At 40.9% G+C, this 14,386-nt stretch overlaps 1 protein-coding gene and 1 long non-coding RNA gene across 6 annotated transcripts in view; one reads left to right on the top strand and one right to left on the bottom strand.

Annotated features, from left to right (window-relative positions):
* Positions 1-7,148, bottom strand: part of Rbms3 (RNA binding motif single stranded interacting protein 3) — a 765,138-nt gene extending 757,990 nt beyond the window's left edge. For all 5 annotated transcript variants that reach the window (XM_090351790.1, XM_090351792.1, XM_090351794.1 and 2 more), the window contains exon 1: positions 7,065-7,148. In XM_090351790.1, coding sequence (XP_090207916.1) covers positions 7,065-7,139 — 75 coding nt within the window. In that variant the 5' untranslated portion in view covers positions 7,140-7,148. The remainder of the gene's footprint in view (positions 1-7,064) is intronic.
* Positions 7,149-8,022: 874 nt separating this feature from the next.
* Positions 8,023-14,140, top strand: LOC150050014 (uncharacterized). The gene is made up of 2 exons (XR_016538561.1): positions 8,023-8,111; positions 13,666-14,140. It is a non-coding gene; the product is annotated as an uncharacterized LOC150050014 (long non-coding RNA).
* The last annotated feature ends 246 nt before the right edge of the window (positions 14,141-14,386 follow it).

The raw sequence follows: 14,386 nt of genomic DNA, 5'->3' as shown, positions 1-14,386 counted from the left end.
CTCAGGGACAGTTCCTAGGCCCTGAGTTCAAGGCCAGGACTGCCACAGACAACAACAAAAAGACTAATTTTTGCACAATAGTTTCCCTACAACAGCAAAGGAGGAAAAAGCTTTTGTTACTTATTAATCTTTAACACTAGCAATAAAAATACCTTTTCAGTAAAAAGAATGTTCTATTTCCAAGTACCTTCTTCCTTCCTTCCTTCCTTCCCTCCCTCCTTCCTTCCTTCCTTCCTTCCTTCTTTCCTTCCTTCCTTCCTTCCCTCCCTCCCTTCTCTCTCTCTGTCTCTCTGTCTCTCTGTCTCTCTCTCCCTCCCTCCCTCCCTCATCCCTCTCTGCCTCCCTCTCTCTCTCTCTCTCTCTCTCTCTCTCTCTCTCTCTCTCTCTCTCTCTCTCTCTCTCTCTCTCTCTCTCTCTCTTTCTTTCTCCTATGTGTTCTTGTACTGGGGTTTGAACTCAGGGCTTTATGCTATCACTTGGATTTTTCACTCAAGGATGGCACTTTACTACTTGAACCACACTGCCACTGCAGCTTTTTAGAGTTAATTCAAGGTTAAGATTCTCATGAACTTTCTTGTTCTAGCTGGCTGGCTTGTTGAACTGCAATCCTCAGATCACAGCCTCTGAGCAGCTGGGAATATAGGTTTAAGCCACTATTATTCAGCTCAAGTTTCTTTTAAAAGAAATACACATCTCTTGGGGCCAGGAGTTTGACCTAGTGGTAGTTTGCCTAACATGCATGATGACCTGGGTTCAATTCCTTGGTACCATATACATAGGAAAGACAGGAAATGGTGCTGTGATTCAGGTGGTAGAGCTCTAACCTTGAGGAAAGCCCAAGGACAATACTCAGGCCCTGAGTTCAAGCCCCAGGACTGGCAAAAAAAAAAAAAAAAAAAAAAAAAAAAAAAAAAAAAAACTAAATTAAACATTCATTTAGGGGCTTGGAGTTTGGCCTAGTGGTAGAGTGCCTGCCTAGCATACATGAAAGCCCAGGTTCGATTCCTCGGTACTATATACATAGAAAAAAACCTGGAAGTTGTGTTGTGGCTCACGCGGTAGAGCTCTAGCCTTGAGAAAAGAAATCCAAGGACAGTGCTCAGGCCCTGAATTCAAGCCCAAGTGGCTAAAAAAAAGAGAGAGAGAGAAAGAAATACGCATCCCCTATTTTGTTCTTTTTCTGGCTGAACTTCAATTTCTACCAGTGTTTCTTTAAGGATAAATGGACTGAAAGTTGTCTTATATCAGTTGTACTTACTAAAGTAGGAAAAACAAAAATTATGTATAACTTCTAAAAAAGCAAGTAAAATTTCATTGGTGCCTTTTGAATACGTGTTTTCATTTTCCCTGCTTGGGGCTCATGTGGTGTCTGTGTGTCATCTAGCTAAGTAGTCAGATTCTCTGTATACTTTTTGTTGAAAATTGGTATCATTCATCTGTTTCCATTTTCAGAAGACATACTTTTTAAGCATATCCAAAATAGTTCAACATTTTCTCACTACTGCAAAAAATAGCAACACATATCCTCAATGCACGTATTACCACACATTTGTTCTTCGTCTCTAGCTCTGTTTGTACTCTTGATTCAGAAGCTGTAGCAAGCCCATCTCTTCTCACGTGCTTTTAATATTACACTACTTAATCACATACAGCTGTAGTGTGGAAGACAGTTACAAAACAATTGCAATGAAGTACTTGAAGCCAATTTCAAATAAACATCAACCGTTTACTCTGAATAAAAAGATTGATACTACAGAAGTTTTCTTTCAAAGGAAAAGAATGATTTTCTTCCTCTCTCTCTCTCTCTCTCTCTCTCTCTCTCTCTCTCTCTCTCTCTCTCTCTCTCTCTCTCTCTCTGCCTAAAGGACTGATAATGTCAGACAGGATTGGATAAATAAAAATCATATTAGTGAGGGATAGAAAGTGATGTTTTCCAAATTCCTGAAGCCAAAACCACCCAGAATGAACTCAACCTAGTTCTTTTATATAACCCCCCACTCTAAGCCCTCATGTCGATTTTGTAACTTCATAGAAATATTTTTGCATTGTAAAATTCTAGGGATTTTTGTTTTGCTTTGTCTTCAAATTAAGGGGAGATGAAAGAAAAATGCTTTAGGGAGCAGATGTAAAAAGAATTTGATAGTTCTGGTAAGTTTGCGTTTATTCTGGAGAAAGAAATATAGCATCTTGATGATGCACTCTACTCCTCTCAAGTAGTTAATGGACTGAGTGTTTGGGAAATAATAACTCCATTATAAAAAAGAGATGACTATGCCCTGAAAGTGGGTCCAACCCCACTGATAATAAAGATTTGGGGGAATAAAGAAAAATAAAAGAGAGGATGGGCCTTTGCTCCTCTCTTATTTCAAACTAAAATTCTATTATTGTAAAATGGGACAGACAAGCATTACCATAGTTTCCTGATATCATATTTTTCCCTGAAGCAAAAGAAAATACTGTAGTTATACCTAAAAATTTGATCACAGAAGACTTTTGAAAAACCAGTTTTGTGTGTTTCCAGCTTTCAAAGAAAAACTGAACTTGGGAGTTTTTCATGGCTGTTTTAAAGCCATTGGAAAGTTACCAACTCTGGCTATCATTGCAAATCTGAGGCAGGAAGTACTCAAGAAATCCTAAACTCATTCCTTTCCTCTGCAAGATTTTCCGCCTTGCCTGTGTACGCAGTATGCTTAAGGGTTGTTTTGCTTTGCTTTTGTAGGATTTGTACATTGCTATTTTTTTTGCCTATTCTATACTTCTTGTGTTCAAGTGATAATTCTGTTCATGGCACAGTCAGCTGGACCTCAGCTAGACTGAGCCAGAGTGACCATCCAGGTTTCAGAGTCTGAAACTTCTGTCTTCAGTGAGTGGCCCTTGGTGAATTACTACATACGCTTGCCCTCTTCCCCACACAAAGCTCTGAACGTAATCTGAGTGCTCTTACCCAGGGAGACCCTGTGAGGGTCTGCTACTCTGAGCCACTTTCTTTAAGACTTGCTGCGTTCCATAGGGCCAAAGAAGGAAATGCAATAATGATGTGAGAGCAGCCAATTAGAAACTTGTACATGGGATTTCAGAAGCCTACAGGTCCGAGAAGGATGCTTCTGGGTTAATGAGAGATGACAGTCTCACAGACATTCTTACTCTGGCAGGCTTCCAAATGGAATCCTCACATCTCAGCCTCCTGAGTAGCTAGAATTAGAGGCATGAGCCACAGGCACCTAGCAAGCGATCTCTTAAATTTTACAAAGATGACTAACGTCTTCCAAATGCAAGCTATCAATTCCCCAACGGTTTTTTGTTTGTTTGTTTTTTATTTAGATCTTTCTTCTTTCTAGTTTATTTTCCAAAAGATGCCCCTATGCCTTAAAATATATAAAGACTTACAGTGAAACTTGAAATCTCATAATTAAACAACAGGTTTTCAGAATACTTGAAAAAGTTTGCTCACAGCTAATCAAGCATCATTTTGTCATTAAACTACTTAAATACATTTGGATGTTCTTTTCTCTAAAATTTGCTGATTATTCTACACAACAATTTTTTTTGGATATTCTTTTCATTTTTTTAATCAATTATGTCTCTAATTTACATACTGTAATAGGTCAATAAGATTTCTGACTTTTCCTTAACCAAAAGCAACACTCCCTATTGAAACTGCTTTTTCTTTTCTCTCTTTGTCCAGGAAAAATTAGTCAAAAGAAAAATTAAGAAAATGTGACATAGGGAAGGGGGAGCAGAAGATCACAAATTGGTAGAAATTACAGCTACAGGTCAATTGTGTAGGTTTTGTGGTGCTGAACTTAATGCATCTTTCTAATACAAAACATTTAGGACATTTGGAAAACTATTCCAAGGGATGAAAGTAAACATCAAATTTCTTTTGTTAGACAAAGAGAAATTGGTGGTAATATACAGGGAACTAAAAGCAGAGAAGACAGGGAAAGGTCACAAGTCTCTCTATAACTTTAAAATATATTTGAAGAAATAGAAAACATTTGCCTTTGCTTTTAAAATACCAACTTCATGCTAGGTGCCAGTTGCTCACAGCTTAACTACTACAAAGGCTAAGATCTGAGGAGCTAGCACAAGGAGAAAAGTCTATGAGACTCTATTTCCAACTAACAAGCAAAAAGTGAAAAGTGAATCTGTGGCTCCAGTGGTTCGAATGCCAGCCATGAGCGAGAAGACTAAAGGATAGTATCCAGGTCCTGCAAACACCAGTACACACACACACCAAATTCATGTTGATTTACCATAAGAAAATTGAAGCTGTATCTCACATTACACTATTTGAACAAATGGGCCAAGCTTTTTGCATTTCTGCATAATTCTAATATTCTAATAAATATTTTAGTTCTTTCAAATCCCATGAAGTCCTCCCCATAGGAATACAACACCAACAAAATGAATATCAGCAAATACCTTTCAAGGTAAAAGAGGATCACAATTTTTATTACCCACAGAATTCTACTCATTTCAACTACAAATATTGTTTCTCTGTTAGCATTATCTTTAATAGTTAAGACTTTAAAGTTCAGTTGTAACATAAGCCAAGGATATGGCTTTTATTAATTCCATTCAGATTTACCATATGAATAGAAACAGCAAGCACTTTTGTTAAAATGCTTGTGAATTATAGTTTGGAAGGAAAGTAGAGAAGGGGCAAAAGTAATATGGAAATAACCCAGCTGTTTTCTTCTCATAGTGGGACATACTAGTGTTTCTCTGAACTGGATTAACCCTGTCAGAAAGTCCCAATGTGTTACAACACAATCACATATTACTTCCACTCGTTCTGAATCTGAGTTTCAACACAGCATCTATTTCTCTCTTTCTCTTCCAGGCGTGTTACTAACGCCTGTCATTTCAGATGCTCTGTAATAGTTTGGACAACTACATAGCACTGTTGAGAGTTTACATCGTCATAGACAATATGAAGTGCCAGGATAGCCAAAATAGCTCATCTTTACCTTCCTTCCACCCTGATCTGATTACTGGAATATGAGTTTAGAATCCCTAATGGGTCTAGCTTCTTAAAAATGTTCCAGAAGTTGATGGCTTTGGCTAGCTTAAAAGTAACAAGATCCAGATGCCTCTGGTCCACACAGAATTAAACTATATAGGATCCCAAAAGAGATTTGTATAAAACTTTCTCTATATTTTTCAGGCTGATTTCTTCATCAAACTTTGCTCTCCCAATCTGTCTCTTTGTCTCTGTCTTCCTCTCTCCCTCTGTCTTTTTCTCTCTCTTACACACACACACACACACACACACACACACACACTCTTTCTACAAGAGTACCTCATCTGGCACTCAGTGTCTTTGATACAATGTACACAGCATTCATTACTTCCTGCCAGTCATTGGTTAAGAGAAATTTCAAGCAGAGAGGGAGGGAAAAAAAATCATTTATTTCAATCTAAAGTTTTTTTTCCTCCTGAATATACAGAATAGTAGAAACTAAGGACCAAAACAAAACCCAGTTTTGAAAAAAAAAAATTGGAAGCATGTAGCCTAGTGAGTTAAAGGGATGGAATGTTTTTCAGGCAACCCTTGAGCTTATTGTTTTCGTGACTTTGGAGGGTGAGAAATGACTGTGACTTCCCCTTTGGAAACCTGTGTTTCTTTGACTATTGCCTTCAGGAAGGGCAATCCTCCAAAGAGTTAAGACTCAAGGCACCCACCAAGCAGGAGGACTGTTCTAGTTAAGCAGCAGCAGCAGTCACGCAAACTAAATGCTCACAAAGGCAAAAAAGCCTGCAAGTCGACCTTGGAGGGGTAGGGTACATCATAAGAACAGTGAAAGAAAAGAAAAAGAAAAAAAATCAATTCAAAACAACCATCTCTAATGCAATGTTGAAAGTTGGCTGCCGGGTCTGGGTCAGAATTAGGCATTGTTTGATGAGAAAGCATAAAATGAGAGATTACTACAGCATGCATTACTAAGCTCCAATACACCAGGAGTCCTGGTGATAGCACAGAGCCTCAGCCTGCCTTGTTCACTCTTGCGTATTTGTTTATTAAGAAGATGATGGTGTCTGGTTAATGTAATACAAAATGATATCACCGGTACACTCAAGGAAGTTCCACTCAACATTTTCCCTTAAATGAAATCTGATTTAATTGACAAATCCAAGCAGAGATTTCACACTTGAATCATGTCTCAACTGCAAGAGAAAGTTCAGGATTGTCACCGCACATTGCTTACTGTAGAGGACATGGCTCTGGTTCCCAGATGATCATTTGAGCACACTCACACAAAGCCCAAAGTAGTTAACCAATTCAAGTCCAATTATTATCAATTACATCCCATGCCTTTTCAAGACCCAAGGTCTCCTGATACGGGCTATCACAAACAGGGGCAAAAAGTAAACAACCATTGAAAAGCTGCAAGAACAATTTCTAGCATGCTAATCATGCTTAACATCACCTCAAGTCACGCTAAATAAATAAAAACACACCCAAACAAACTCTAAAAGACTTTTTTGCTAAGTGCCCTATGTGTCCCTACACCCTTATTTCATTGAATTCCTAGCCAGGAAAAGTTTGTGTGGCCCTAGCCCTGGCTGGCATGTCCTCTGGTAGGAAAAAAAAAATCCCTCAGAGACCCATAGACAAAGAGCAGCTCACCAGAAAAGCCCCTCAAATGATAGTCTTGCTCCTTGTAATTAGGATCCCCTTTCCTAAAAACAAAACAAAACAACAACAACACCCCAAAAACCTTGCACCTCTGCAAAGGACTTGAGGGTTGGGTGTAATGGGGGGGGGGGAGATTGATCCTGCCAAATAACAACAAAAGAACTGGAGTGAAACTATTATAAGTCCTCAAAGAGAAAGCTTCAATTAAGGGGCTGGCTGGCTTTCTTCTCACATCTTCCTCTGCCTCATTAACTCCAATGGTATGTTACTAATTTTGAAGGAGCAGGAAGAGGTTGCTGGGGGGTGGGGGGGGGCGGTGAGGGTGAGAAGAATCATTCTCACGCTTGTCTGCCTCCTATCCCAGTGTAGACAGACTGCACACTGACTGTCAGACACGCCGGTTGGTCGGGTCAAGCCATACCTTGGTTTGGAGATAATGAGGGTAGTAGTAGGTGTACTGGGGGTACATTTGTGGCTGGTCCAGGCGTTTGCCCATGAAGCTGGAATCTTTTATCTCCGAGGCAGGGAACTGGATGACAGGGTAGAGTGCCCCAGGCCGAGAGCTTCCTCTTAATCCACTACTCCTGACAGTCCCAGTCCGGGTGACAGACGAGGCTTACTTCCAACACGGCAAGAATTTGAAGAAACAAACCAAACCAAAAACGCACCGCAAAAGGAAAAAAATATATATATATAAAAGGAGAGAAAAGGACGCACAGTGAGATGTGGAGAAAACACCGGGTCACCAGCCTTCCCCCGGCTGCCTGCCTGGTCCACTCGGGATGAAGCAGTTTGCTCTCTCTAACCAGACGTTTGTAGTGATGTCAATTTGCCAGCGTTTGAAAAAAAAAGGGGGGGAGAAGAAAAAAAAAAAAAGCCAAAGGTCCCTTGTAGCACAACTCGGATTCTTTGCAAATCAGCTTCCTGTCTCGTGTTTTGTCTCCTTCCCACCTTAAAGAACAAGGAGGGAATGAAAAGAAAGGAAGGGGAATCAAAAGAAAGAAGGTAAAGGAAAAGAAAAAAGAAAAGGAAAAGGGACAAACAGAAAAGAAAAATAAAAGAGGGGGGAAAAAAGAAAAGAAAAGAAAGAAAATCTCGCCCAGCTTAGTGGCTGCTGTCTCCCTCCCAAAGTGACATGGTGTTGAGGTTCGTCCTGTCCTTCCATTCACTTCCCCTCCTTCCAGCGGTGGGTGGAACCCAGAGAGCCTCTCCAGGGAGCGGCGAACGCAGGCCAGAAGGCTGCAGTATTTCCTCCAAGAAAAAAAAAAAAAAGAAAAAAAAACAGAAAGAAAGAAAGAAAGAAAAGGCTGCCTCCACCCCGCTGCACGCAAACTTGCGATCCCTCTGCTGGCTGCCTGGAGTAGCAGAGCGGCTTTGCTGCAGCACCACCCCGGGAGCCCCTAGAACCCCAGCTTTGCCTGGCCTCCACAATCCACCCAGCACCCCAGCTGCTTTGCCAAGTTCCCAGGTAAGACACATTCCCCGCCCCCCCCCAAAAAAAATCAACCAGTAAAGACCCTGGGAGGGAAAAGAAAGAGAAAAAGCACTGGTAAGGGAGGGAGGGGGGATAGAGGTGAACGGGTGGGGGAAGAAAGCAAATAATGATAATAATAAATAATAAATAACAAAGACAGGAACTAACCTTGCTAGTTGAATGGGGAGGGGGGAAGGGGGAAGTGTCCCGGGTGCTTTTAAAAGCTGTGGGACTCTCGACAGCCAGATGCATTCCAGACCTGATGGAGAAACTAACCTTTTGCTTTCCGGAGGCTGCTAAGTATTTTAATTTATTTCTGTTAAGATCTTACTCCCGGAGTGCCACTACTGAGCCAAGCACCATGGATTGCACTGATCAACTTAGTATATAGTAGAAAGCACCCTCTTGATGACATCCATTTGGTTGGGAAAAAAAAAAATCAAATGATGTGACCCCTTAGGTTTCTAAGCTTCTTTATGAATAAAATCACTGTCTTGCCTTATGATAACTTAGATTCATGGATGCTTAATTGCTGTACTGATAACATCTCCCCCAAAAGGAATCCCTCCCCAAAACCATAATTACTTGGCAGAGTTTCCCCCCCACCAATAATAAGAACAATAATAATAATATTCCGACATGTCCATGAGCTGGAGCATTCTAATATAAATTCTTTCAGAGAAAATCTATTTCCTTAAAGGGTCCCTTTCTCAAGGCGGCGGCAGCAGTGAGGCTAAAATTAGCCGTGCCAGCTGTGTTTTGCAGCCAGTGCTCACGCATGCCCGGAGCGGAGCGTGGGCAGGCACTCTGCAGCCCAGCCTGGCCCAGCCAGCCAGTGAGCACCTCTTTACTTTCTCAAGGCAGCTCTTTTCTCTAGAGTCCCTTCTCAGATAAAAGAAAGGTTCCTGGGACAGATCCAACTTCCCAGTAAGGAAGGATGGAAAATTGGGGTTTAGTGCACACATGCTGCTCACCCACCATCATCCCAGAAGCAGCTGGCTTGGGCTCAGGCAAACTGGTTTTTGTTGTTGTTGGTTGTTGGTTTGTTGTTTTGTTTTGTCTTTGGAGCCTGTGTGTGAGCCATGAGCTGGTGTGTTTCTTGGAGAAAGATAAGGATCCTTGGTAAATAAGTTTTATGTTTGCATTTTGACAAGAATAACAACCAGGAGGAAGGAAACAAGGAAAGAAAGAAGATAGGAAGGGGAAAAAGGAGGGAGAAAGAGGGCGGAGAGTGGGAAGGCTGGTGTCAGGAATCATCACAACCTTACAATGAAGAACATTCAGTTCACTCCACCTAAGCTGGAAATGTGATCTATGTGGACTCAGTTGCCCCATCTATACAATGGAAATGTTTGGCTGAGGGCCAGAGGCTCACACTTGTTTTTCTAGCTACTCAGCAAGTTAAGGCCTGAGATTTGAAGTTCAAAGTCCGCTCAGGCAGGAAAGTCTGTGAGCCTCTTATCTCTCATTGATCAACAAAGAAGCAGAAAGTGCTACTGGAAGTCAAATGGTAGAGTGCTAGTCTTCAGCAAAATAAACCCAGGGACAGCACCCAGGCTTTGGAGTTCAACCATGGCCCAAGTTCAAACCCCAGGACTGGCTCCAAATAAAAAGAAAAGAAAAGGTGCCAACTTACTCAACTTACTTGGCTAAAGCTATTAAACTGAATCAGATATGAAAAAATTGCATTGATTTAAAAACCCTCCAGAGGCATCACAAGTACAACCTGACTGCTCCCAGCTTTCTGCTTCAGTGTCAGACTTTTAAGTCTGTTCCCTCTTCTTCTCCTGAGTCATAGGGAGCTACTACAAGACCTTTCCTCTGCCCCAGTTCTCTCATGGGCACCCATGCTTTCAGGCTCAGCCTGGGAACCATTTTAAGAGTAGCTTTTCTTAAACATGCGTGCTGTGGTAGTTCATAGATTGTTTACCTTAATGTATCAGCCCCATTGATTGCTTCTTTCTTCCCTGATGTTCTTAACTCTTACAAGTGCAGACCATGTCATTTTTGTCCACCTTCCTATTTCCAAAAATACTACTGCAAGGCAAACACAAAAGGAATATTCCACAAATACTTGGAGAACAAAATATAGTAAGCATGACCAGTAATTATAACCCAACTTAGACCTTTGCTTTAGTCTTTGACCTGGTCAGGAGGTAAGCTAAATACCAGAAACAGCTACACAAGGGTTACAGGCAATTCCTTCCTTCTGGGAGGGGGAGGTGAGATGGGGACAGGAATCAGCAAAGGAATAAATGGATGCATAGAATCACATCAGATGTTTGGTGCTTTAAGGAAATATAAGGCATAGTAAGGAGAAACAGAAGCATAGGCACTGTACTTTTTTTTTTTCCCAGTCCTAGGCTTGAGCTCAGGGCCTGAGCACTGTCCTTGGGCTTTCTCAAGGCTAGAGCTCTACCACTTGAGCCTCAGCACCATTTCCGGCTTTTGTCTATGTATGTGGTACCGAGGAATTGAACCCAGGCCTTTGTGCATGCTAGGCAAGCACTCTACCACTAGGCCAAACTCCCAGCCCCGGCACTGTACTTTTTAAAAGGGGGCCAAATGAGGCACAGGTGGCTTCCCCTGTAACTCTTACTTATGAAGCTGAGATTGAGAGGAACCTGGTTTGAAGCCAGCCCCAGACAGGAAAATCCTATGAAACTCTTAAATGTAAAAGCCTAGTGAGAGCAGATAGCCATGAATTCAAGCCCCAATACTAGCACACACACACACACACACACACACACACACACACACGCACACTCACTCACACATTTGTGGGCAGGCACATATTCTCTAACAATTGCTTTGAGGTCAGAGAGAGAGAGTGTGAGCTGAGCCTTGGAATGCAGGTAATGATGAAATATCGGAGTGCTTATAGGGAAAGCCTTGGCTACCACCCAGCCCACCTGGGCTTCAGTTTGGCCTCTGCTGTGTGCATCTGTCTCTATCCCTTCATCCCTCCAATGTCAGTGTCCCAAACACCAAGTTATGATGAAGGTCTACAGAGATATAACTCCATGAGGTACCCAAAACTGCTTTACTATGTCCTTTTGCTCAACAACTACCAACCTGTTCTTAGGGGAAATGCCTGTGACCATTATGAATCCCAGTAGACAATGTCTTCTCCGAAAACCTATGCTAGCTTGGGCCCATAGACTAAAATAATGCTGGCGACAGGTAAAATCCATAAAATGAGGCTGGCCTGTGGTTGGGGAAGGAATCTGGGACCAGATCATGCAAGCAGGGTAACAATTTGATGCGGAAAGGTAAACAAGGACTCCATCTAATTACTCTAACCTGAGATCCAGACATCCTATAGAAGGCTGGCATCCTAAATGAATTGTTGTGTTCCCTCACAGGCTAAGAGCTGTCATAGACATTGGTAGTTTTATAGAAATAACTGGCCTGAACCTCCCTGAAGGGAAAAAAAATGCTTTCTTATTTACAAATGAAAGGCCAAATAAATAACTCTGCAGCCAAAGCTCTAGCCCACTTATATGTAAAGTTCTCAGCATGTGTCGAAGCTATCAGCAATTTTTACACAAATTGCCACTTTCCAAGATGCTATTCTATTCCATTGGATTATTGTAATGTTCTGGGCATCAATTGGCATTAGCCTAACAATACTCATTGCCCATTTAAAGCTTTTCTTAAGTAACACAAAGCACATTTACCACTTGTAAGAATTGTAAAGTCTGTGTTCTTACTTATCACATTTTATTCTATCTTATTCTTTCCTTTCAGCAGCACTAGTAGCTGTGGCAATTCAGAAAGCAAGATACTCATGTCAGAAATCGTTTCTCTATCATTTCTGCTCTGTTGGAACAGTAGTATTTTCCATTTAGATGATCAAGCTAAGGTAGGAGGTGACTGGTTTAAGGCACTCACCAAATCAGAAGGCAGCTGGGCCCCATTTGCCAACTAAGGAACACATTTTGTACAGACACTGGAGCAGCAAATGGCATCTAAGGCATGGGTGACCAGCCTGGCCAGAAGAGGCAATCACTGAAGATATGCCCTTGATGGAGAGGACTGAGATTTCCCCAGACACTGTGGGGAGTGATGATGCTGAAATAGAGTCAGTGGGGACAAATATAAACCCTCTTTTGGTTTGCCCTTGAACTTTCCTCAAAAAGCAAAGCTGGATTCTGTGGATGATCTTTTTTTAAAATTATACAGACTTAGTGAAAAAAAAAAAAACATGAGCTGGACGTTTGGCCTAGTGGTAGAGTGCTTGCCTAGCACACATGAAGACCGGGGTTCGATTCCTTGGTACCACATACATAGAAAAAGCCAGAAGTGCTGCTGTGGCTCAAGTGGTAGAGCTCTAACCTTAAGAAAGCCAAAGAACTCTGCTCATGTCCTGAGCTCAAGTCCCAGGACTGGCCACAAAGAAAAGAAAAAGGAAGGAAGGAAGGAGGAAAGGAAGAAAGAAAGAAAGAAAAAAAGAAAGAAAGAAAGAAAGAAAGAAAGAAAAAAGGAAGAAAGAAAGAAAGGAAGGAAGAAAGAAAGAACAAACCACAAACATGCAAGGGAAAGTTAGAGTTCTAGTACTGTATTTTGGAAAGTAAGTGCATTATTTGACCATCAGAAAGGACAAATATGCCACTGACTATTTTTTTAAAAACTAATCTGGACATTTTCCTACTCTTTTCATTCAAATTGGTGAAATATCTCTTTATATAGCACTTGTCAACGGGATGGACATTACATGTAAAGCTATTTAAAAAAAATTTTGACCAAGGACACCTTGTTCCATGAACATTTTTCTTCTGAACACTGATTAATGGTTTAGGGAAACATCCTAGACAAATGAGGAAAAACTCAACAGATACAGCATGTCTGTTTAAATTTAAGCCAGAACTGGCTCACGCCTATGATCCTAGCTATCTGGAAGGCAGAGATCAGGATGATAGTTCAGGTCCACCAGAGCAAAAACATAGGATAATCCATCTCAATAAATAAAGCAAACACAGTGATCTGCACTTAGTTCCTCGATAAGCCATTGGTAAGAAAATCACTATTTAGGCCAACCTTGGGCAAAAACAAGAGACTTTATATAGGAAACAACTGAAGCAAAAAGATGTGTACATATGTGCTTACATACCAAGCATGAAGCTCTAGGACTCTTCTCAAAAAACAAAATTAGTAGAATTTTTTAGCCATAGAAGACGATTTCAAGTCTCGGGCTAAACTCATCATACAATTAGAATTTTGAGGAAGTTACTATGGTAGAGAAGACTTTAATACTAATAAGCATGTTCACAGCCAAGGAAGTTGTACTGAGTGCTGAAAAATTAATGGCATCTGCCTTATTCTCAGCTACACTTATTTGCTGAACCTCAGACATTCCTCAGTGACCGTAACCTTGTAAATACCTAATTTGTCACAATGTGTAAACAGTTGTATTAACAATTTCTTTTTCATATTCACTGTTTTTTCTGATGTTTCTGTTTTGTTATAGATTTACATAACAATATATGTGGAAGTTTCTGTTTATATTTGCTTCTGTTACCATTGTCTCTTTATTTTTTCTTTATAGTACTTCATGTGGAGTACCAAGGCTTCCACTTCCCCACTCCATAGAAGTAGAGAGTGCTTGGAACTTGCTACAACTGGTAGCATATGAAACCTTCAGGATACGGAGGCAAGCATTCAGCTGCTGGTGTCTTGTTCCACCCTGGAGAAAGCTATGCTGGTGTACTATGGACCATCATGGAAGACTGAGGACACTTACCATAGATAACCCTGGAATGGACATTGCCTCATCAGAAAAATGTTTATATCAGTGATTATTCTTACCACAGAATAGCCCATCCTCCCACAACTAACACAGCAGCAGTCCCCTGTAGTTTGATTGATACTTTGTTTTTGCTTGCTTTGAGTATGTCTCACTAGCTCCACAGGAAGGGAATCTATCCTATTCACATTATAACCAGCCCACAGAAGTCTTTGCAATTTAATATGTATTCAATAAGTAAGAGATAAATACATGCAAATAAATGGAAATAAATACACATGAGCTTCTAGATAAGATCATCACACTTTTCTATTGTTGATCAGTGTATACTTTTGGTAAACTTGACAAAGGGAATATTGGGCATTACAAAAGATGTTTTCCAATCAGGTGTTAATGTTCATGCCTGTAATACTAGCTACTCAGGAGGTTGAGATTTGAGGAAGCGAGCAAAGGCAAAAAAAAAAAGGTACCCTTATCTCCAATTAACCAGCCAAAAGACAGAAGTAAAGCAGTGACTCAGGTA

This window comes from Megascapheus bottae, chromosome 18, assembly GCF_031878675.1.
Source record: "Megascapheus bottae isolate mThoBot1 chromosome 18, mThoBot2.hap1, whole genome shotgun sequence".
Lineage (NCBI taxonomy): Eukaryota > Metazoa > Chordata > Mammalia > Rodentia > Geomyidae > Megascapheus > Megascapheus bottae.
Note: the sequence above shows the minus strand (reverse complement) of the source record. Positions and strands in the feature narration are given on the sequence as shown.